This window comes from Hippocampus zosterae, chromosome 5, assembly GCF_025434085.1.
Source record: "Hippocampus zosterae strain Florida chromosome 5, ASM2543408v3, whole genome shotgun sequence".
Taxonomy (NCBI): Eukaryota; Metazoa; Chordata; class Actinopteri; order Syngnathiformes; family Syngnathidae; genus Hippocampus; species Hippocampus zosterae.
Genome location: NC_067455.1, coordinates 25,465,319 through 25,490,692, shown reverse-complemented (window position 1 = coordinate 25,490,692; position 25,374 = coordinate 25,465,319). Strand labels below are relative to the sequence as shown.

The following is a 25,374-nucleotide window of genomic DNA, read 5'->3' as shown; positions in this document are numbered from 1 at the left end:
CGATAATACTTATGCAGAACTTCCCGATGAGCTGATCATGTGAATCAGGTTTGTTGGAAGATGGAGACATTTAAAACATGTTCAAATCAAAGCACCACCATCTTTCCATTTTCTAATGAAACGCGACAAATTCACTTAAACTCGTGTTTGGCCATGCTGTGACTACTTTTACATTTAATTGTAAAATGAAATGTAAGTGACAAGTGATCAAGACAAGTGAGATGTGTCAACGACCAGTGACTGATCACCCGTCCAAAAAAACCCCCAAACCACTAATTTCATTGAATTTAAGTTTTAACGATTCAGGAATATAATTAATTGTGATTTCCTCAAAATTTCAATTGTGATTTGCATTTGTAAAAGTACTCTTCAAATGTATTTCTCAACCATTTATGTTTATTGCAACAAACTATCAGATATGTTATGCATTATAGAATAGTGAGGTAAAGGCAAATGAAGCATCAATATAAGTATATGGAAGACAGTTTTTTTTTCTTTTGTAATTGCGGGTATAAACTGACTAAATATTTGACGGGCAGTTTGGGACTCACTCACCACAACATAAATCTGCCACATGGGTTGAAGTTAATACCAGACTGTGAAGGCACAAATTCAAGTGCAGGTTACAACAACAATGTAACCAAATCAATAGCTTTGCCACTTCCTACACATCCCTTTGTTTCAGGAAGCATGATACTATATGTAAACGCGGACTGCCCGAGTTGAAATACTGTAATGCCGAAATTTAATGTCTGCTCACAAATGGGGGGGGGGGGGTTGTACTGTACATTCTTGAAGCCTTTTTCAAGGCTTCTTGATAATGATAAGTAGGCTGGATTTCAGTCAAATCCATCCATCCAATGCCCATGTGGCACACCGCTCTGCATAAGGCGTAGAAAAAAAAGTAGTGTGTTTCCAGTAACCCGACCGACCGGGAATTTCTACGTCGAAAAAAAACTTTACGGTCGGCATTTTTTTCAAACAACCCTGTACATTTTTGTGTAGAGGGTTTACATCGGTGCAAACTCTCGCGATATTCAAGTTGAGCGCGCGCGTCGTTTCCCCTGTCACCTGTCAACAACATTGAAACATGGCGGCGACCACGATCTGTTCTCCGCGTTTTCTGTTACAGTTTCATGCTCGCACTGTAATGTTAAGAAAATAACATCCATTGATGTATCGAAAAAAATCAGCGAACTATTTGATGAGCACCTCGGGCCGAGTAAACACCGAGGACGGCGGAGGCGGCGGCGCGCCCCGGCCCCCTGAGTCCAGAGCGGGGAGAAAACTAAAAAGGCGCCTGCGGCAATGTATTCTTGTTTTATGTTTTATGGTTATTTTGTTTAAATTTTTGATGGGGGAAAAAACTTTGTCCGACCTACCGACCCTATGCTGACATTTCATGTTACCGAAAACACACTATCTTTTTTTGTTTGGCCTGATTAAACAATTAACAATACACCTGAGCTCAACTGATTTGTATAAAGCACACCTATGCTAGGAATCCTCTTCTTATTTTCCAGTCTGTACACCACCATGGTAAAAAGAAAAGAGCTGTCCAAAGATTCCATAAGATTGGAGATGGGCTGGCTCATGGTTGGAATGAGCTGCAAAACCATCAGAGGATGGTTTGTTGAGAAGGTCATAAATATTTTTATGCATTGTGAGGTAATGGACTGAAATCTCGCAGTGCCCCTGCTCAAGAAGTCACCTGGCATGTCCCTTTTTACTTGTGGAGTAATGCTTTTTGATAATATCCTACATTACCTTCATAAAACAACCCTAAATATCTGATTCTCACTCACGTCATGAGTGAGTAGGTGAGCCGGTCCCAACCACTCTGGTCCATCAATCTTAGGGCACAAAGCTGGATAGACTTTTAATTACTAATTACTACTACCACTAGCTTCACTAATAATTACCGGTACTCATCCCACTGTTTCCATTCTTCACTACAAGGCACAGTGTGTAGAATTTATTGCCATCTCGTGGTGAAGTAATAGAATGCAATTAACTAAGCTCGATCATGTGCAAATTGAAGAACGCGCACGACAGTACTTCAGAGAGACAAGACTTGACAAACAAAGTGGCATCCCGCAGCGGCTCCTCTTGTTTTATGTTGAAAGGGAAAACATTTCATCTGTGTTGTATGTTACACATACAGTACATTCGACAATAAAGTTTATCCAATCCAATTACCAACAGTTTCTGCTAGCTAGTCCCTCAAGTGACGGAGTAAGTGCAAGTTTAGTCTCCATTGGGTACCGTTGCTGAAACATAGCCGCCTCCTGTTGGGGAGGCGTGCCGTATTTAATATTTTAAACATATTTTCCCCTTGATTTTTTTTTCTCTGAATGCTTAAACTCCAACAGTGATTCTGGTCGCACAATTTCTAAAACTAATATCTCTCGCAAAACCACTCACTGAATTTGCAAAACTAAAAGCACAAAATCTGCTTTGTACTGAGTTTGTTATTTTGTAACGCACAACTCACTGCTTTACACCGATATTCCAAATGATCAATACACTTCTTGAAAAACTATGCACATTCATGGCAATTATTTACATTATTCTACCAACTGTCTGGAAATACAGTCAGAGGAGAAAACTGTTTGAGATAATTAGTTGACTTTGCAAAAGCCTGAGCACGAAGCCACAGACAGGTCTGCTGTCCGTGTGGAGTAGAATGGAGGAAGCAGGAAGAGTGAGAATTAGACTTGGGGGGTGAAAATGCAAGAGGGAAAGGGGGTGAGCTAATGTATTTGTGTTAATTGTTTGATCCAAAAAAAAAATTACATCGGTTTGAAGAGTTAAGAAATACAACAATGTTTTGCCATGCGCTTAAGCAATCAGAAAAAAAAGGTTTGGAAGTTGTGGAATTAAGCTTGAGCAACCGGGGAAATCCCACAAGCACAAGGAGCACACAGGAACTCCACAAAGGAGGGTGTGACTATTTCGGGCCTCTCATTGTGTAAACATTTTATAAATTACTGATAGTTTGGTACACAAATTATTGCATGTCAACTTTTATCATACACTTGTGACTCCCAAAAGAACAAAGAAGAGATGAGGCTATGAAACCCATTATAGTTTTATTTAACATACAGGTGGCTCTGGATGTTTGTTGAGCAGCACAAGTCCATTTAAAAAAAAAAACTGAAAAACCTGGTGGTGAATTTGATTTATTTTCTCACGCGCATAGAACTTGTTTTGTTTCCATGACGAAATGTGTGTTCAGTCAAAAGGTTCAGTCAGAGTGAACTTTGTCCAGGTGCTTGGCTTTCTTTGACTGGGCAATGAAGGTTCCACTACAGTACATCAATTTCTATGATGGTTAGGAAACACTCACAAGATGGCAAGAACAAACTCTCTTTATGTCTTTGTCTTTAAAAAATGTTCACCAAATAAAATAAAGTACATGGATCTAAAAGTCATGAAAAATAAACAAAATGTTCTACATAATGTTGCAAAATCTAGATTCAAAATCCAAGAGCACATCGTTGTACCAGAGTCCCATTAAATAACCATATCAACAAGCTCACTGCTTTTACACGCTGATGTTTTCTTTGTTCTTTAGTTCCAGCAGCAGTCTCGGCAGCGGCTCTTTCATTTTTGAAATGAGGCATGAGTCAGTGGTGGATGTTAATGAAGAGTCGCAACACAGAAAAATAAAAACACTTTCAACCTTTAGGCTCCATATGCCCCAATCCAGCTTGTGCATTAACAGTTTATTCAAATCGTACAGGTAGCAGCGACACCCCCGCAGACAGGAGTAGAAATGGGCAAAGAGTGGGTGAGAGGCAAGAGGAGGAGGAAGGTTTTGGGAGGTGTTAGACTTATTTGAACATGTCCACAGAGCTACTGTTCAAGGCCCTCCTTGGGGGAGAAAGGCTCCAGGTAATGACCTCGCCGATGCCTGTGCTCCGTTTTGTTCCTGCTGTCTTGGCGGTCCCCCGTGTCTCGAGCCCTCTCGCGCTCTCGTTTCTTCTCCCTTCTGATGCCCTTGTTGTCTTTGCGGTTGTTGTTGCGATTCCGCCGTTGTTTTCGATCATTAGGCCTTCGTCCTAAATTGGGAACAGGGATTATATTCACATGTTTCACTTAAGTGAAGTCTATTGACTGTACTACAATGTGCTTTGCTTTCACTGGAGCTAACAGCAATACAAATGTTATCACCTTGCTTAACTCTTGCCTGGTCTGTATTCCCAGGGCTCACCTTCAGCTAACACCGACTTCCTATCCACCATGTTAGGTATACCTGCACAACCTGATGAGTTCCACTGTAAAAGCTGTGCAATATTTATTATTGACAGTACAGACAGTATTGCTCAATAATGAGTATCACAGTCCCAGAAGTCTTACTCTGTATTTCAATTGTGTCCATTACCTCAGAAAGAGCGTTCAAAACGTTTGGTTTTGGTTACCATCTCAACCACATACCCACACATACTATATTTCAAAATTCAGACTTTATGTTGTCAATTTTATTGTATCGTGCAATGCTCGGGTGCACTCGGTTTTGTGTGAATGGTGAGTATACAAGCACTAAACAAAATCATTTTGAACAGTTTGTTGTTGCAATCAACGCGCCTTAAAGTCATTGTGACTAACGACCAGTAGGGGTCAGTGTTTAACAGCAATTCAATTGCCAACTACATCAGCTGTTCCTACCCTCTCTGCAGTGATGAGCAGGCCATTGTCCAAAATAGAAAGCCTTTGAATAAACCCCTCCCCGTATCTGCTCTTGCAACATTTCATAAACAAAACGAAGAGTGTTGGTATGCTGAAAGTTTATCTCAAGCTTGAGCTACAGTATACAGTAATAATGATAATAACAAGATCCAGTCTCAGGGAGCTTGGAGACAGGACCTGCGAGCAAATACAGAGGCCCTTTTCCTGTTGTTGTGCTGCTGCCGTTCATGTGTGAGTGGAAATGAGCAGCACTGCCTGTTGGGCCGCTTGTCTGGCCGCTTTGGGGGATTGTGAAACTGCTGAAGTCTGCAGTAGGGACAGACACAGGGGAGAGGGAGAAAGAGAGAATGAGATTTCTCCCTGCTCTCCGCTGTGTTTGCCCCCCCCCCCCCTTTGCACAGCCCCTCCTTTTTTGCCTGCTCATTAATCAGAGCTGTCTTCTTGCTGGACCAGGAAAGGCTCATTCTTGACCCTCCTTTTAAGGCCCATCACACGCTCGCACTAAGCTTTTGCAACATGACCAACCTGCTCACACCATCATGTAATAAAAAGGCTGCCATTAAGTACATGCCAATGAGCTGTACTCAAAAGGTTAGCCTTTAGGAAGAAAACTATTCTCTTTTAATTTCCTACTTTGTTTATGAATGTGATTTTCAGTCGTGTAGAGCTCGTGCAGTGCTAAATGATTCATACTGAACATTGTTTCAAATAGCTGCGGTTGAACCGAAACCTCCCATGTCACAATTTAATTTCATATTTTTTCACATATATACAATATATATATTAGTCAGTCAATGTGTTTGTGTGTGTGTGTGTGTGTGTCTGTCCTGAGACCAAAATTTGGCCTGAGAATACTTACTGTCATGCGCCGAAATGTAATCGTGATGAGTGGTGGTGTGTGTATGTGTGTGTGTGTGTGGGGGGGGGGGGGGGGCGGGGGGGGTGTCACATATTTTCCCATGCTTACTGATGGCCACCCTGCCCTTGGTGGTGCGCTATTAATTTGTGTAAACAAATGTACTATTTAGAGTGTTGAAAATGGCTTGCTCTTTTTTACAATACAATGTTTTATGGTTGAATAATAGCCATATACCGGTATATATATATTTTGTCGACTGACAGGAGAGAATTTTGGCGGTACAAGGATTCTGCCTGGCGCCAGCAAAATGTCTTAAACCAGTGTTTTTTCAAGTACTGCGCCGCGCGAGGCTCCGTCAAGGGGGGTGCATTTGACCTCGGGGAACATCCATCCATCCATCCATTTTCCGAACCGCTTGATCCTCACTAGGGTCGCGGGGGTTGCCGGAGCCTATCCCAGCCGTCTTCGGGCAGTAGGCGGGGGACACCCTGAACATGCTTTTTAAAAATGTTTTTTACTGTCCTAAAATAATGTGCAGTTGCACATCCACTACATTAGGGGTCAGTGGCGCTCTCATTGGCAAAGTTTGCGCAGGGAGCATTCTCAGGGAGGAAATATGACGAGGCGTATGTAGCACTCGGCTTCAATGTGACTGTGGTGGCAGACGAGGAAAGATCTATGTGCTTACTGTGTCTAAAAAATTCGGTAGCAGACAGCATGAAGCCAAATAAATTAAGGCGTCACTTAAAGACATTAGACCCCAATCACGCTGATAAGCTGATTGTGTTTTTTTTTTCATCGAAAACGTGCCGAATATTGCCAACAATCATGCCGCTTTGTGACTGCTAATTCAGTAAACTAAAATACAAATCCGGGCTACACATTGAGCAGGAGGCAAGAGTTGCTGTATCCTGCTTCAAACCTCGCTTCGAAAAGCTTTGCATTGCAAAATGTACTCATTGTAGCCATTAATCCAGACATCATCTTTGATTTAAAAAAAAAAGCACAAATTCTTTGATATATTTTTGTTTTGCTGGTTAAAGGTTTTTTTTTTAATATTGTCCTCCTGAGATCATGTTGGTGATTAGTTTGAGTGCATTATTATTTATTGATTTTATGTAATTTTATTTTTCAGTATCGTATGGTTTGACATGGTCAGTCAAAAATATTTATTGTTAAATTAAGGATTTAATTGTATTTTTGAATTTCAGATGCACTTTAAATCTTTTCTGTTCCAGTTACTAAAGCTATTCTTTGTTTTAAGTTGTTCCATAAAGTTGGTCCATCTTTCTTTCTTTTTTTATTCTCTTATACGTTTATAAGGATACAAGATGTTTTCCTCTTCCTTGGGGGGGGGGGGGGCATGACAAAATAATTGAGAACCACTGTCAAAACTATAATAATAAAGATGTTTGTGTGTGATGTGGCATTATCTGTGTACCCGAACAGTGTTTTTATTGAGCTCTTGTATCTGTGTTAAACATATTGTGCAAGTTTACCGAATGCCTGCCAGCGTACGTGCACAAATATAATATGGGTGTCACTGTACATCTACATGATCTGAATAGTGGTAAATAGTCATATTTAAGTATTCTATTCGACTGTATTGAGATATGAGTAAAAGAAGATACATGACGGCTTGGATGGATAACTCGATGGACGGATGGAAGCAGTGTAATCGGTGCACTGACTCATTCAGGGTCTGCCCCCGGCCCTCTATAAACACAGGAAGTCCCCTTCGCTCGCATTGTTTTTCCTCTCCTTACACCATAACTATTTACAACAAGTAGGGTGGATTAGTCATACTGTAGACCCCATGTTTGTGTGGAGCCAGAGGAGAAACTTAATCCATGCCGGGTTGAGGTGATTAGTCGAGTGTTTATCAAAACCAACATGCATTTAGTTTGTTGGAACTGTTTCTGATGGGGTTTTGTAAACTGTGTTTTGACAAGTGTGCAGTGAGCGAGCAATGAGACACGTATCGAGGTTTTTTTTTTCAACAGACATCACATTCCCCAAAGTCTGACTTCAGTAGTCACGCCGTCCAGTCTATGAGTGAAGATGACCGTACAATTTTACAGTAATAGGCCTGTAGTTCTATAAAATGGAATTCATTTTAGCGATGCAAAAGCGATTCATTTGATTCTAATTATTTAGGAAAGTCTGTACGTCATGGAATATCATACAAAGGACAAGCCACTGTGCACTTTCAATGTAGAATACATTCTCCTGCATTTCGTATGGAAACAACCAGCTATCCATTTTCTATACCGCCTACCCTCACATGGATCCGCATAGCAATCAACAAATATTATGTGTCAGAGCTAGCTGGTATATTAATATCAAGCTATCACAAATAAAGCTATGCCATGTTTAACAACTTAAATGCATCTAATTAATTATTTAATATCATGAATGAATTATCATTATTCAGCTTCTGAAATTATAGATTTTCCTGTGGTGATCCACCCTGAAGGAATCTGTGAGGCCTCAAGACCTCAGCTTCATTCTCTATCTGAAAAACTGATCACAGCCCATTCAAGGATTTGAATTAGAAACAAGACAAACATTTTTAGAAGCTTTAAAATGTTATTGTTTCATGAATTTTTAACATCTTGGTCTTTTTATTCCAGCTCTCTCTGGTGACATTGATCTTCCATGGAAAAGAACAACCAAACAAACAAAAACAATAGTATCGTTTTACGTTTTCAAACTTCTGCGTGGTCTCCAAATTGGGCTGTTCTGTGAGACGTTACAGACCAAACCAGAAACCAAATCTGCACTGTCAATATGAATAAATGCTGTTTTTTTATTTTGTTTTAACAATGGGAGGGAAACTAAAACAAGTTAAAAAAAATCTGATTAATTGATTCATCGATGAAATAATCGACAAATAAAACCAATTCCACAAATTATCGTTAGTTGAAGGCCAAGTGCCCATTGGGTTTCAGAAAACCCAGCATACCAATTCTACATCAATGTTCACTGTGAATGCTATAGCAATGTTATAGTAAATATATCAGAGGAGGTCTTCGGTGGGTATATCAATTCACATTCTTGGCATGAGTTGACCATCAAATGCATAAATGTAACCGCTGATCTGTTGAAAAATGAGTTGAGCATCTCAGTTATGGTTGGGGAGTTAGTGGGGGGCTGTATTTGACGGTTAGCCCAAGGGGCCTATGAGTATGTGTGTGCGTGCACACATTCTCAGAGAGGCACAGTGTGGTTTATTGGTGACACATCCTCTGTGGCAAGCGCTCTGACGTCCAGGGAGCTTTTGGCGGGAGATGTGGGTTGGATTAAAGGCTATGTGCTGCCTAACGAGTGGAATGCATGTGGCGATGGCTGTCAGGATGTCACAATGAAGGATGTTGGTGTGAACGTGTATCTCTCCTTGGTGGTTTAAATAGCTTTCTGTAGCAGACATGTTCACGCATGGGTGTGGCCTTACACACTCGCCAAACTGTTGATTAGGTACACATGTATAATCTCTTGTACTTATCATAGTGGACAAGTGTGCTATGGAGAGATGTGTGTGTGCGTGTGTGTGTGTGTGTAGGGAATTAAAAGGTCAAAGGGGTCAGGCACACTGTCTAGCTACAGAGATACAGAGGGGTGAACAGCAGGTCAAACGAAGTACAAATTAGCCTGCATTAACTTGAGGGAGATGGTGGCGAATGAGAAAGTGTGCGTGAACATTTCCAAGCTTCAGCTAGTGGGCAAGACTGAAGCAGAGGTAACTTTCTCCGTTTCCTTGTACTGTATTTTACATGCCTCTTTGTGTCACGTGATAACTGCCATCCGGGAAACCGCAACGAATTCAATAGCACACTTCCAGTTTTAGTTTTGTCACGTGAAAGGACAGAAGCACAGCCCTGTTCATCCTTCAACAGGATAGAGCTTTCAATTTACTTGTTTTAGTTTTCATGAATTAGAATATTGATCTACTCTTTATTCAGCCATTGACGAAGGCTGAAGTTACAATAAGAACTTCTTTCTTTTGTTGCCGTTTGCATTTCTCTTTCTGATTCTTGGTTTCTCCTGGTCTCTATCTGTTGCGCTACGCATAGCTATGTCTCAGCCACATGCTTAACTATGGCTCTGTTTAGTATTTTAGTTCAGTTCATTCATTCATAAGAGTCATGTACCAGGACTCTTAACGGAGCAAAATAGCCTTTTGTTTTACTTGACAATATTGTGCTCTAATATACCGGTAGAACCAAAATAAGGATGTTGTAGATGACAACAATTTCACACAGAAAGATCATCTGAAATAATGGACATAGATTGAGGGATTGGGAAGCGAATATTGGGGAAATAAATGGGAAAAGTAACCCCTATGCCAATGGAGGAGTGTGGACGGTGAAATAAAAAGTTGTGTGGTAAAGTAACGTAGGGGGAGGAGAAAACAAAGGGAGAAAGTGGGAGAGAAGAAGAGGATGTATCAGTGTCTAAGGGCTGGTGGAGGATTACAGGGGCTCTCAAAGGTCAGAACACCCCCTCCCCCCACCACCCACCACCCACCGCCCACCCTTGTATGTGCAAAACATAAACAGCGAGGAGAGGATGTGGCAAAGCAGATAATTAGCTCCCATTCACCTAAGAGCAAAGGCGACTGGTTAATCACACTAAGAAGCACAGATAAACAAAGGCTGCATCATGTCAAAAAAATCTTTCTTTCGTTCCAACATTTAGGTCAGAAGAAAATAATTTCTGGCCATGCAATGGAACAATAATGGTAAATCAAGAAGGTATTAGGAATGATGGTTAAGAGAAGTATTACACTTGAAAATTGTACCTACAGAACAAAGAGAGTAAATACGATAACAAAATCGAATTGGCTCAAGAATAAGGAGAGAAATTTGTTTGTTTTTATGGAATCAAACCAAAAAAGGATTTGCAAACAAAAATAATGGATTTGAAAAAAAAATGCAAACATGACTATTATTTCTGAAATTGAAAAAAGTTCTGGGTTTGTGTTTAAAAAAAAAGAACGTCTGCCCTCATGTCATTAGAGGCAGCACCAGGAAAAACACAAAGCCGCAGACTCCGGGATACAGTCCACAATGGGATAATTGGTATGTGTATACTCAACATTTCTTTCTTAAAAGCAAACCTTTGTGAGCTGTCATTTATCAATAGCCTTTGTGTAACCCACTGGTTCTTAATCTGGGTTCGATCGAACCCTAGGGGTTCGGTGGATCAGTCTCAGGGGTTCGATAGAGCCTCTGCCATGGAGAATAAGACACCCCGACTCAACGTGTCAATTAGTTCTGACACGTTCGCTTGGCCATCACTGGCTGGTTGACTTTGTGCACAATTTTAAAACCTATACTTTATACTTATACTAATTGTGTTCGCTTTTTTCTGTTTTTAATAAATGCATTTTTTTGTCTTGAATTTGTAAAAAGTGATATTTTTATTTTTCACTCATGAAGGGTTCGGTGAATGTGCACAAACTGGTGAACTGGTTGGGTTCGGTCCCTCTAACAAGGTTAAGAACCACTGGTCTAACCATTACAGCTAGTGTTATCATACATTTACCGTACATGCATCATTTTGACATGTTTCCGAGAGCTATTCGCTCATCGATTCTCTGGTACCGGCTGTATAATAACGGAGACCAGGTGATGTAACAGTTTGACTGAGGCTGGTCATGATGTCAATCAATATTTGTGGTACAAAGGTTTGGCATATAATATACAGGGTCAGGCAAAATGATCTGACACATGCGTAGGTTATATAAATTGCAACTAAAGTAAAGAAACAAAAAATTGATTTTATTTTTGAAAAGTACATATAATGCCATTTTGCTTTTTTTCTTTAGAACGCCATTGTTTTTTGTTTCTTTTTCAATTGCTGCCATGAATTGGACTGGTGCACACCAGTCCAATTCATTTATCAAATTCATTTATCAAAACAAACAAATCTGTAACTGCAACACAACGAGCGTTCCATTTGCACTTCAATCTTGGTAGACATGATCCCACACCAGCTCGAAACACGATCTTGTTATGGGTTACCGCCTTCAGAGCCGCTCGATCTGCATTGAACTGAAAATCAACTGGCCGACCTCGCACCGCCAGAACTCCATTTAATTTTTAAAACAAAACGAAACAGAATGGCATGAAATCTGGTTGGAATTCTCAACTGTTTTGAGTCACGAGGCATGAGGCTTGCTTGTGGGAATGGGAAAAAAGTATAAAATTAGTGAGTTAAATAGATAAACAAAATAATAAATGATTAAAATAACTGTGAATGTGGACATGGCCTCAACCTACATTCAAATTCATCACTAGTCACAATTAAGCCACTTTCCAACCCCACCGACGGGGAGCATTAACAGGGATCTTACAGGAGGAACTATGATCTTTGGCAGGCAGTGTGTGTAAGGAGTGAGGATGGCAGGAAAGGCTGAGAGTGAGAGACAGGGGGACAGAGTGCACATTTCACACACTGCAATACAAATCACGCCAACCCATTTGACTCTTCCCAAATGATCACCATGAGCGACAGCTGTGTCTGTGCTTGAGTATTACGGCAGTGGATAGTTTCGCACAGCCCAAAAGTAGCAGCGTGCAAGAAAGATGCTGTCACATATGTTTCAACAGTATGTAAATTGTGTACTGGTTTGAATGTGCCTATGTTGGCAGATGTGGGGATAAACCAATCCTGATCTGCTGGTCACCGTGTGCCTCCCTCGGGGAGGATATTGATGTTGGTCTGGCTGTTTCTGCTCCAGAGTGAACTGTCTTTGTTTGTTTGTTTGTTTGTTTGTTTATTGAACATAAAACATACAGTAATAATTTGACAGAAAATAAGGTAGATAAAATAGTAAAAAGAAAGAAATCAGTCTTCCTTCAACACGGTTATTATGTTCAAGGGAGTAGGAAGAAGTAAAAAGCGTATCTAGTCCTACCCCGTTATGTGTTTATATCTAATAAATCATTTTTATATCAATCAGAAAAGAAAAAAAGTAAGAAGAAAGAAGTCTCCATTAAGGCTCATACTTTACCCTTAACCGTGATATTTTTACAATTTTTGGTTTGTATCGGGATTATATACATCCACACCCTGGCACTCTTGTGTCAATTTTCTCTTGTATTCATAATGGATATTTCAATACCTTTCTCTATTTATCAACTTAGTTCTGATTTATCATCATATTTAATGTTTAGAATTTATCATTTTAACTCTGATTGATGTAGGTTGTTTGTAATTTTTTTGAATTAGTTTTTGAACTCAGCAAGCGATTTACTAATTTTCAGGTCCGTTTCGAGATTATTCCACAGATTAACACCTTTGCTAGATACACTTCGTTGCTTAATGTTTGTTCTTGTTTTGAGTTTTTTGAATAAGTTGGTACCTCTTAAATCATAGCTGCTTTCTCAAATTTTGAAAAACTTCTGAATGTTTTGGCAGAGCAGGTTATTGTGTGCTTTGTACATTAATTGGGCGATTTTAAAGTCAACCAGGTCATAAAATTTCATCGTATTTAATTTGATAAATAGTGGATTTGTGGGTTCCGTATATTTTGATCTATTAATAATTCGAATTGCTTTTTTTGTAGTTTTAGAATAGGGAGCGTGTTTGTTTTGCAAGCATTTCCCCATATTTCCACACAGTAGGTCATATATGGTAATAATAATGAATTGTATAATGTGTACAAAGATCTCTTATTTAGCACTTCCTTGGTTTTGTAGAGGATCCCTACGGTTTTGGCTATTTTTCTTTTTACGTTATCGATATGTGGCTTCCAACATAGTTTTGAGTCTATTACTAATCCGAGAAACTTAGTTTCATACGCTCTTTTTATCTCAATTGAGTTTACCATAATTTTAGCTTGGTGTTTGATTGGTCTTGTGCCAAAAACAATTAACTTCGATTTTTTCAGGTTAAGTGACAATTTATTTCTGTCGAACCAGTTTTTTAATTTGTTTAATTCGTTTTCTACGGTTGTCAGGAGCTGTTTCAGGTTTATTCCAGAACAGTAGAAAGTTGTATCATCAGCAAATAGGACACATTTAAATAGTTTTGAGACCTTGCAGATATCATTTATGTATAAGATGAATAGCTTTGGACCAAGCACTGACCCCTGAGGAACTCCGTGAGTGATTTTCAGTTGATTCGTTTTTTATTGTTGAGTTGCACGTACTGATATCTGTTTTCTAAATAACTTTTTATCCATTTATAAGCTACACCTCTAATGCCATATCTTTTTAGTTTTTTCAATAATATACTGTGATCTATTGTGTCAAAAGCTTTTTTTTAGATCTAGGAAAACCCCAACAGTAAATTCTTTGTTGTCTATATTAGTGGCTATTGCTTCCACAAACTCCATAACTGTCATTGAGGTGGTCCGTTTATCCCTGAAGCCATATTGATTCTCACTTAACAGCGCATGCTTTTGTATAAAGCTATAAAGCTCTTTCTATTTCAATTGAGTTTACCATAATTTTAGCTTGGTGTTTGATTGGTCTTGTGCCAAAAACAATTAACTTCGATTTTTTTCAGGTTAAGTGACAATTTATTTCTGTCAAACCAGTTTTTTAATTAGTTTAATTCGTTTTCTACGGTTGTCAGGAGCTGTTTCAGATTTCTGGTGCATCTTCTCTCACACACACACACACTCACACACACACAGACACACGCGCACCCACACACATGTGCACGTGCGCACGCATGCACGCACACACACGTGCACACACACATACATTCCGTTTGTTCTGCAAATGCTAGGCCCTAGGGGGCTGGATCTGAGCTTGTCTGAGATCTGTCCTTTAACACGACATAGCCAAGCTACAAAATAACCAGCTGTAGTCACCAAGCACCTCAGCAACCACACACATGGTTGACACAGAAAACAAAGCAGAGGGATTTATATATATACCGTATTTTAACGACTATAAGGCGCCATTAAAAGTCTTAAATTTTCTCCAAAATGGACAGGACGCCTTATGATGTGGAGCGTCTTGTGTATGCAGTTCCAAAACCTGACTAACAGCCGACACGCTGTTTATATAGAGAAAATGGCAGAAGTGACTGTGGACAGGCTTGCGGTAAAGAAGTCGGCCAATCAGTGAAGGGTGGGCGTGTATATAGTATATCAGTTCAAACTTCAAGCCATCGGTTATACTTTTACCATGCGTGCCCATCTCACAGCAGCAGTGAAAAACCAAGTCAAGCAAATGAACTCTGAGCTTGCCGTGATTCACGGAGACTTGACTAAAGAACTCCAACCGCTGGACATCGGCATCAACCGGGCGTTCAAAGTAAAGTTGCGACCGGGCGCTCAAAGTAAAGTTGCGAACGGCATGGGAACAATGGATGATCAATGGCAAACACAACTTTACAAAGAGTGAGAGGCAGCGCTGGGCGAGTTACGCCACAATTTGCGAATGGATTGTGGCTGCTTGGACGAACGTGTCTGCTTGCACTGTTGTTCGAGTGTTTGGCAAAGCCGGCATCATTTCTGTGGAGCCACATGGCAATGAGAGTGACTCTGACAACGAGAGGGAACACGGCGTTTTTGATGGATTACTTGCACAATTGTTCAATTCTGATACAGAGGATGAGGACTTTGATGGATTTCTGGGTGATGATTGATCGAAAAACGTGAGTACATTGTACGATGGCTAAATAAAATACAACGGAACTTTGCTTCCGTTGCCTTTTTAAAAACGTGTTTTTAGCTTGTATCTGTATGTCTTGGCATGCTACCGTATGCTTCAGGGTAACGTGTTTTTAGCGTGCGCGCATGCATGCCGTATGTTTAAGCTGGCGTATGTTTTACCACTTTAAATCTGCGGCCAATAATACAGTGCGTTTTGTCTATGTGTAAAATACGGAAATAGCACCCATTAATGAGACTGTATATATATATATATATATCCATCCATCCATTTTCTGAACCGCTTAATCCTCACTCGGGTCGCGGGGGGTGCTGGAGCCTATCCCAGCCGTCTTCGGGCAGTAGGCGGGGGACACCCTGGATCAGTTGCCAGCCAATCGCAGGGCACACAGAGACGAACAAACATCCACGCTCACATTCACACCTAGGGACAATTTAGAGCGTCCAATCAGCCTACCATGCATGTTTTTGGAACGTGGGAGGAAACCGGAGCACCCGGAGAAAACCCACGCAGGCCCGGGGAGAACATGCAAACTCCACACAGGGAGGCCGGAGCCTGTATCGAACCCGGTACCTCTGCACTGTGAAGCCAGCGTGTATATATATATATATATATATATATATATACACACACACACACACACACACACACACACATACAGGAAAGAGTCTCAGATATGAAGAACTGGACAGCACCAGGCCGACATGGTCCACACCTACTGGCTAAAGAAACTCACAGCACTCCACGAGCGCCTAGCAGCACAAATGAACCAGCTGCTGAGGGATGGGACTCACCCAGAATGGCTAACCGAAGGGCGAACGATCCTGATCATGAAGGATCCCTCGAAGGGTGCAGCCCCATCCAACTATCGGCCAATAACCTGTCTCTCCACAACATGGAAGCTCATGTCAGGCATCATTGCGGCTAAGATAAGTGGAGACATGGATCAATACATGAGCGAAGCACAGAAGGGCATTGGTAGAGATACTCGAGGAGCCAAACATCAACTCCTGGTTGACAGAACAGTCGCACAAGACTGCAGGTCCCGACGTACCAACCTGTGCACAGCTTGGATTGATTACAAGAAAGCCTATGACTCGATGCCACATACATGGATCACTGAATGCTTGGAGTTGTATAAGGTGAACAGGACCATAAGAGCCTTCGTTGCGAACTCGATGAGGATGTGGAAAACCACACTTGAAGCCAATGGCAAGCCACTTACCCAAGTGTCCATCAAATGTGGCATATACCAAGTTGATGCACTCTCCCCACTGCTGTTCTGCATAGGACTGAACCCCCTAAGCCAAGTAATCACCAAGACAGGCTATGGATACCGCCTCAGAAATGGAGCTACAATCAGTCACCTCCTCTACATGGATGACATAAAGCTGTATGCTAAGAGCGACAGGGACATAGATTCCCTGATCCACACAACCAGGATCTACAGCAGCGACATCGGGATGTCATTCGGGCTTGAGAAATGTAGTCGGATGGTGACTCAGAGAGGAAAGGTAGTCCGCACTGAAGGGGTCTCATTCCCAGAAGGAACAATAGCAGACATTGAGGACAGCTACAAGTACCTTGGTTACCACAAGCCAATGGCAACCTCGAACTGGCTACAAGGAAAGCGGCTACGGCCAAATACCTCCAGCGAGTGAGGCAAGTCCTAAGAAGCCAGCTCAATGGCAAGAATAAGACCCGGGCAATAAACAGCTATGCCCTGCCAGTGATCAGATACCCTGCAGGAATAATAAGCTGGCCAAAGGAAGAGATTCAGACCATGGACGTTAAGACCCGAAAGCTCCTAACCATGCATGGAGGGTTCCATCCCAAATCCAGCACCCTGAGACTGTACGCAAGCCGAAAGGATGGAGGCCGGGGACTAGTGAGTGTGAGAGCCACTGTCCAGGATGAAACATCCAAGCTCCATGAATACATCAAGGAGAAGGCTCCAACGGATGATGTACTCAGAGAATGTCTCAGACAATGGGGAACAGAAGATGAGGCGCTGGAAGAAGGACCATCATGGGAGGACAAGCCCCTACACGGGATGTACCACCGGACCATAACTGAAGTGGCTGATCTCAAGAAGTCCTATCAGTGGCTAGAGAGGGCTGGCCTGAGGGAAAGCACAGAGGCACTCATCCTGGCTGCTCAGGAGCAGGCCTTGAGCACCAGAGCCATCGAGGCCCAGATATACTACACCAGACAAGACCCAAGGTGTAGGCTGTGCAAAGAGGCACCTGAGACGATCCAACACATAACTGCAGGGTGTAACATGCTGGCAGGGAAAGCCTACATGGAACGCCATAACCAGGTGGCTGGCATAGTCTACCGAAACATCTGTGCGGAGTATGGACTGGAAACCCCAAGGTCAAAATGGGAAACACCTCCGAAGGTGGTGGAGAATGACAGAGCGAAGATCCTGTGGGACTTCCAGATCCAGACTGACAAGATGGTAATGACGAACCAACCAGATATCGTGATCATAGATAAAGGGCAGAGGAAAGCCGTTGTAGTGGATGTAGCGGTCCCAAGTGATGGAAACATCAGGAAAAAGGAACATGAGAAACTCGAGAAATACCAAGGGCTCAGAGAGGAGCTGGAGAGAGCCTGGAAGGTAAAGGTGACAGTCGTGCCTGTGGTGGTCGGAGCACTCGGGGCAGTGACCCCCAAACTAGATGAGTGGTTGCAACAGATCCCGGGTGGTGAGATGAGGATTTAAAAAAAAATAAAATATATATATATATATATATATATATATATATATATATATATATATATATAAATTATATTTTTATTTTATATATATATATATATATATATAAATCCTCATCTCACCCCTCGGGTGGTGAGATGAGGATTTTTTTTTCACATATATATATATATATATAAAAATCCTCATCTCACCCCTCGGGTGGTGTCCGTCCCTCATTCAGCTCGGGTCCTCTACCAGAGGCCAGGAAGCTTGAGGGTTCTGCGCAGTATCCTTGCTGTTCCCAGCACTCACATTTCTGGACTGAGATTCGCCATTACCATCTTGTCAGTCTGGATCTGGAAGTCCCATATTATCTTTTCTCTGTCATTCATCCACCACCTTCTGAGGTGTTTCCCATTTTGACCTTGGGGTTTCCAGTCCATACTCTGCACAGATGTTTCGGTAGACTATGCCAGCCACCTGGTTATGGCGTTCCATGTAGGCTTTCCCTGCCAGCATCTTACACCCTGCAGTTACCCTGCAGTTAGGAACACAATGTCTTTGTATGCCAGTAATAATGTAACATTCTCCTCCACCATCACACTCAGCACCGGTTGTCCTCAAGAATGTGTACTGAGCCCCCTGTTGTTCACGCTCTACACATTTGACTGCTCTCTGACTCTTATTCGCAGTCCCGTTTGTGGAAAGTTTTTAACATGATAACAATCAAACCATTCTCGGAAATGTTCATTTACTCAAGCCACAAGCAATTCACTCTGAGCATGGAAATTGCCAGAATCGGACTGTGTAATAATCGCTTCCTTGTTTTTCAAAGTCTCGTAGATTTGAGTCTTTCCAACTCCAGGCGTCTCCTGAACGTTTCGTACTTTGTTACCCGCTTCATTTAATCAGATACATATCACTTTCCCTTCCATCGTAATTAATTACTCTCTCCATCTTTCTTCGTCTTCCCCTCCCTCCCTGTACCCTGCAACTTGAAGTGACTGCGCCACCTGGTGTTGAAATACCTGTCACTACAAGTCCCAATGAAATGAATGCAATCAAACCTTAATTGTGCACCAATCTTCGGGCCGAATTAAAAAGACCAACGGGCCGTAGTTTGCCCACCCCGATATATATATATATATATATATATATATATATATATATATATATATAGAGAGAGAGAGAGAGAGAGAGAGAGAGAGAGAGAGAGAGAGAGAGAGAGAGAGAGAGAGAGAGAGAGAGAGAGATAAGATCTATCTATCTCTATCTCTCTCTCTCTCTCTCTCTCTCTCTCTCTCTCTCTCTCTCTCTCTCTCTCTCTCTCTCTCTCTCTCTCTCTATATATATATATATATATATACATATATATATAATGGCATACGTAAATTGTGTACTGAGAGAGAGAAAGAGAGAGAGAGTCTGTCTGAGGGCAGTGTTAACTCCATTCTATGGAAATGATCATGTGTACTGAGTTGGTAGTTTGCAGGCCTACTGTTTTCAAATCCAAGCGATCTCGTGGGAATCGCACAATATCCCCATTGCGACATCATTCTCCCCTCGCCTCCCCCCTATCTATCTCCAACCCAAACTGTCCTCACTCCAACCACAAAGACAATCCTCTGAGTAAACAGTCATAGTCCTAAGCGGAAGGAGGACTAGCTGCAATTGTAAAAGCAGAGAGGTCTGGACTTCACAATCATTTCCCCATGTCACGGTAACAGCTAAATGAGCAACAGGTTAAGATAAAGAATTGTACTGGGTCAATTTTGTTTTGGGGATATTAATACAGTTCTGCTGTATATCGAGGTCTAGTAGCCTAACTGGACAATCTTGCTATTGTAGGGTAATCTCCACTTGTTTTCGTCTATGTCACGGTTCCACTGACCTGGACATGTTCTCCTGATGACCACACAGTCTTTGATCTCAGAGATCTCAGGACATGGTCCGCCAAAAGGCGATGGGTACTGCAGGACCTGCCGTGTGCGGGTCTCCTGCCCCCGTTTGAAGCCACAGGTTGTCCCTGAGCGAGAGCATGGAGTCCACTCACTCCACTCAGCCACTTGGCAGTGCACTGAAGGGAAAATGAAAATGAAGATGAGGGTTTGTGACACAGGCATGTTTGTTGTGTTTAGGATGTGTTCAAGTACTGCCATTGTTGGTGGTGTGAAGATGCAGATCAGCACCGCATTTGTTTGAACCATTTTTTGTCAGTCAGATTTTATACAGGGCGGCCCGGTAGTCGAGTGGTGGGCGCATCAACCTCACAGTGCAGAGGTACCGGGTTCGATTCCAGCTCCGGCCTTCCTGTGTGGAGTTTGCATGTTCTCCACGTGCCAGCGTGGGTCTTTTCCGGGTTATCCGGTTTCATCCCACATTCCAAAAACATGCATGGCAGCTTAATGGAACACACTAAATTGTCCCTAGGTGAGAGTGTCAGCACAAATGGTTGTTTGTCTATGTGTGCCCTGTGATTGGCTGGCAACAGTTTAGGGTGTCCCCCTCCTACTGCCCGAAGACAGCTGGGATAGGCTCCTTGTGAGGTTAAAGGGGTTCAGAAAATGGATGGATGGATGGTAATTGTTTAATTGCCTGGGCCACCTTAGTTGGGGGCAGTCAGTTTTCAACTCCAAAAATGTACTGTAGTATATGAGGGTTTTCAATATATATAAATAGTACTGACTTGTGACATTCCATGTCCCAAGAGCTAGCTTCTGCAGCCGAGGATCGGACCGCCAGGGTCCCCGCCTTTGGCTGCCGCCCAGCTCGCATTGCACCCGACCCCTTTGGCCCCTCTCATGGGTGGTGAGCCCATGGGAAGGGGGACCCACGTTGCCTCTTCGGGCTGTGCCCGGCCGGGCCCCATGGGTGTAAGCCCGGCCACCAGGCGCCTGCCAACGAGCCCCACCTCCAGGCCTGGCTCCAGAGGGGGGCCCCGGTGACCCGCGTCCGGGCAAGGGAAACCTAGATCCATTTATTTTTATCATCATTGGGGTCTTTTGAGCCGTGCTTTGTCTGGCCCCTCACCTAGAACCTGTTTGCCATGGGTGACCCTGCCAGGGGCATAAAGCCCCAGACAACTTAGCTTCTAGGATCATTGGGACACACAAACCCCTCCACCACGGTAAGGTGACGACTATGTGCACTTGGCACCAGGACACCCTAGGCCGCAGTTCGATGATCGACTTTGTAGTTGTATCATCGGATTTGCGGCCGCATGTTCTGGACACTCGGGTGAAGAGAGGGGCGGAGCTGTCAACTGATCACCACCTGGTGGTGAGTAGGCTCCGATGGTGGGGGAAGATGCCGGTCCGTCCTGGCAGACCCAAACGTATAGTGAGGGTTTGTTGGGAGCGTCTGGCGGAATCCCCTGTCAGAAGGAGTTTCAACTCCCACCTCCGACAGAGCTTTTCCCATGTTCCGGGGGAGACGGGGGACATTGAGTCCGAGTGGACCATGTTCCGTGCCTCTATTGTTGAGGCGGCCAATCTGAGTTGTGGCCGTAAGGTGGTTGGTGCCTGTCGTGGCGGCAATCCCCGTACTCGCTGGTGGACACCAGCAGTAAGGGATGCCGTCAAGCTGAAGAAGGAGTCCTATCGAGCCTTTATGGCCTGTGGGTCCCCAGAGGCAGCTGACGGGTATCGACTGGCCAAGCGGACCGCGGCTTCGGTGGTCGCCGAGGCAAAAACCCGAGCGTGGGAAGAGTTCGGTGAGGCCATGGAAGCCGACTTCCGGACGGCTTCGAGGAAATTCTGGTCCACCATCCGACGTCTCAGGAGGGGGAAGCAGTGCACCACTAACACTGTGTACAGTGGGGATGGGGCGCTGCTGACTTCGACTCGGGACGTTGTGAACCGGTGGGCAGAGTACTTCGAAGACCTCCTCAACTCCACCAACACGCCTTCCTTGGAGGAAGCAGAGCCTGGGGACTCTGAGGTGGGCTCTCCTATCTCTGTGGTTGAAGTCACCGATGTGGTTAAAAAGCTCCTCGGTGGCAAGGCCCCAGGGGTGGATGAGATCCGCCCGGAGTTCCTCAAGGCTCTGGATGTTGTGGGGCTGTCCTGGTTGACACGCCTCTGCAACATCGCGTGGGCAACAGGGAGAGTGCCTCTGGATTGGCAGACCGGGGTGGTAGTCCCTCTTTTTAAAAAGGGGGACCGGAGGGTGTGTTCCAACTACAGAGGGATCACACTCCTCAGCCTCCCTGGTAAGGTCTATTTTGGGGTGCTGGAGAGGAGGGTCCGTCAGGAAGTCGAGCCTCAGATTGAGGAGGAGCAGTGTGGTTTTCGTCCCGGCCGTGGAACAGTGGACCAGCTCTACACCCTTAGCAGGGTCCTTGAGGGTATGTGGGAATTCGCCCAACCAGTCTACATGTGTTTTGTGGACTTGGAGAAGGCGTTTGACCGTGTCCCTCGGGGAGTTCTGTGGGGGGTGCTTCGTGGGTATGGGGTACCGAACCCCCTGATACGGGCTGTTCGGTCACTATACCACCGATGTCAGAGTTTGGTTCGCATTGCCGGCAGTAAATCGGAATCGTTTCCAGTGGGGGTAGGACTCCGCCAAGGCTGCCCTTTGTCGCCGATTCTGTTCATAACCTTTATGGACAGAATTTCTAGGCGCAGCCGAAGCGTTGAGGGGGTCCGTTTTGGGGGCCTCAGTATTACATCCCTGCTTTTTGCAGATGATGTGGTGCTGTTGGCTCCTTCAAACGGGGCTCTCCAACTCTCACTGGAGCGTTTCGCAGCCGAGTGTGAAGCGGTTGGGATGAAAATCAGCACCTCCAAATCTGAAACCATGGTCCTCAGTCGGAAAAGGGTGGAGTGCCCCCTCCGGGTCGGGGAGGAGATCTTACCCCAAGTGGAGGAGTTCAAGTATCTTGGGGTCTTGTTCACGAGTGGGGGTAGGAGGGAGCGGGAGATCGACAGGCGAATCGGTGCAGCGTCTGCTGTGATGCGGACGTTGTATCGGTCTGTCGTGGTGAAGAAGGAGCTGAGCCAAAGGGCGAAGCTCTCAATTTACCGGTCGATCTACGTCCCAACCCTCACCTATGGTCACGAGCTATGGGTCGTGACCGAAAGAACGAGATCCCGGATACAAGCGGCTGAAATGAGTTTTCTCCGCAGGGTGTCCGGGCTCTCCCTTAGAGATAAGGTGAGAAGCTCAGTCATCCGGGAGGGGCCTCAGTCATCCGGGAGGGGCTCAGAGTCGAGCCGCTTCTCCTCCACATCGAGAGGAGCCAGATGAGGTGGCTTGGGCATCTGATTCGGATGCCACCTGAGCGCCTCCCCGGTGAGGTGTTCCGGTCATGTCCCACCGGGAGGAGACCCAGAGGAAGACCCAGGACACGCTGGAGAGACTATGTCACCCAGCTTGCCTGGGAACGACTCGAGATCCCCCGGGGAGAGCTGGAAGAAGTAGCTAGGGAGAGGGAAGTCTGGGCTTCCCTGCTAAAGCTGTTGCCCCCGCGACCCGGCCCCGGATAAGCGGTAGATGATGGATGGATGGATGGATGGATGGATAAATAGTACTATAAAGCAGGGGTCCCCAACTGCCGGTCCGCAAGGTATTTAGTACCAGGCCGCACAGAAAGAACTTGCCTTATTTCCGTTTTATTTATTTCGGAATACGAAAAATGTTTTATTTTGATAAATTACCAGATTCTCCGTTACATCCGTCTGTGTCACGCTTGACTCACGTTAAGCCACGCTTCTCGGTCACGTGACCGATGACGCTCAAAAACAAAACGCGAAGCCTGCAAAATGAGTAAAAAAGCTGATTGGAGATCGCAAATGACGGCGGCCTTAAAAGTATGTTCGAGACAACTGGATTTAAGTTATGGCTGAATACTCTGAGATCGCCACAATAGCACTGTTGCTATTTCCGACATCCTACCTGTGAGAAGTGGGGAGTTTCTGCAGCAACGGCGACTAAAACAAAATTACGAAGTAGACTGGACATAAACCACACACTTGAGGTGTCATTGTCTCCTATTACCCTGAGATGGGACTGCCTGATTGCAGAAAATCCTGTGCTGTTGCATTCTGGGACTTCCGGGTAGAGTGAACGCTGGCGCGTTTTGGCTGCCGCTGCTCTCCCGCAAACTTTTGTGTTTTACGGTGTTTTTACGCTCGATTGTTTTACTGTTTCGCATGGAATCATGATCATCATCTCACAGTCATTCCACCCAGCCCCCATTCACGCCTGCCTCGCAGTCTCAACTATCTTCGACTGTTTCGTCTCGGCGTCTCAGCGTCCTACCTGTCAACCTGTCGCTCCTCCATCGACCTGTCAAGGGTCTGCTCCAGTACTCGTTGGCCGAGCTCCTTCGGCTCCACTTCCAATGGCTGGGCCCTCCTCCTGCTCGACACCGGCTCCCGGACATCGTTCGCTTTCCTTCCCGGAAATATATTCATCGTGGGTCTCGTCGGGGCTTCTGCCTCAACCGATCCAACACCATCATCTCCTTCTGGTCTTCCTCCCGTCGGCCATCCAGAAACGCCGGCCGATCCATCGACCATCATGCGTTAGCCGGCTTGGCTAGGTCGGCTAACGGCCCCCGCAGCAGCGAGACTGCCGCCGTCAACTTCGGGCTACTTAACATCTGTTCGCTTACTGGGAAGGGTAATCTCATTCAAGATATCCTCACGGACCGTAAGCTTGACATTGTTTGCTTGAATGAAACCTGGCAAACTCCCGGGGACTTCTCACAGTTGAACGATTCCACTCCCCCGGGATTTGTTTACATTTCCAAGCCCCGCGATTCTGGTCGCAGAGGAGGTCTCGCGATAGTATACCGAGAGAAGTGGAAAGTACTTCCGGTTTCTCTCCCGCCACTTTCCTCCTTTGAATGCCTTGCCTGTCAAATATCCGGACCCATCCCCACGATTATTGCCACAGTGTACCGCTCCCCCAAACCCCACCGCGACTTTTTAAATGAAGTGTCTACTGTCCTCACCCATCTCTCCTCTCTGTCACCAAATGTAATAATCCTGGGAGATTTTAATATACATAGGGACAACACTGCCTTTCCTCTCACCATTGACTTCACTTTTTCAATTAACAGTCTTGGTTTTGATCAATTTGTAGATTTTCCCACACACATCAAAGGTCACACCCTGGATCTGATCTGCTGCTCTGGTATTTCCCCCTCCAACTGTACTGCTGATGAACTTCCAATAACGGACCACTTCCTTATCTCATTCAACATTACACTCCAGCTCTCAACTGCCAAATCACCCCGGACCATTGTTTACCGTAATATTAAAGACATTAACATTGACTCTCTCACTGCATGGCTGACCACCCTGACTCCGGACATTGACTCCACTCCTGATGATTTGGTTTTCCAATATAACTCTGGTCTCACCAGCATCCTCAGTACGCTCACCCCTGTCAAGTCCCGCTCTGTCCTTTTTACTCGGTCTGCCCCTTGGTTCACCCCTCATCTACGTTCCTTGAAATCCCAAACCCGGCAGCTTGAGAGA

At 44.3% G+C, this 25,374-nt stretch overlaps 1 protein-coding gene across 2 annotated transcripts in view; it reads right to left on the bottom strand.

The window, feature by feature from the left end:
- Positions 1-3,166: 3,166 nt before the first annotated feature.
- Positions 3,167-25,374, bottom strand: part of rspo3 (R-spondin 3) — a 42,403-nt gene continuing 20,195 nt past the window's right edge. Inside the window, exons 5-7 of one of the 2 annotated variants that reach the window (XM_052064807.1) lie at positions 19,779-19,964; positions 4,870-4,998; positions 3,167-4,064 (exon numbers count right to left, since the gene is read on the bottom strand). In XM_052064807.1, coding sequence (XP_051920767.1) covers positions 3,859-4,064; positions 4,870-4,998; positions 19,779-19,964 — 521 coding nt within the window. In that variant the 3' untranslated portion in view covers positions 3,167-3,858. The remainder of the gene's footprint in view (positions 4,065-4,869; positions 4,999-19,778; positions 19,965-25,374) is intronic. The other variant, XM_052064809.1, reaches the window with a different exon arrangement.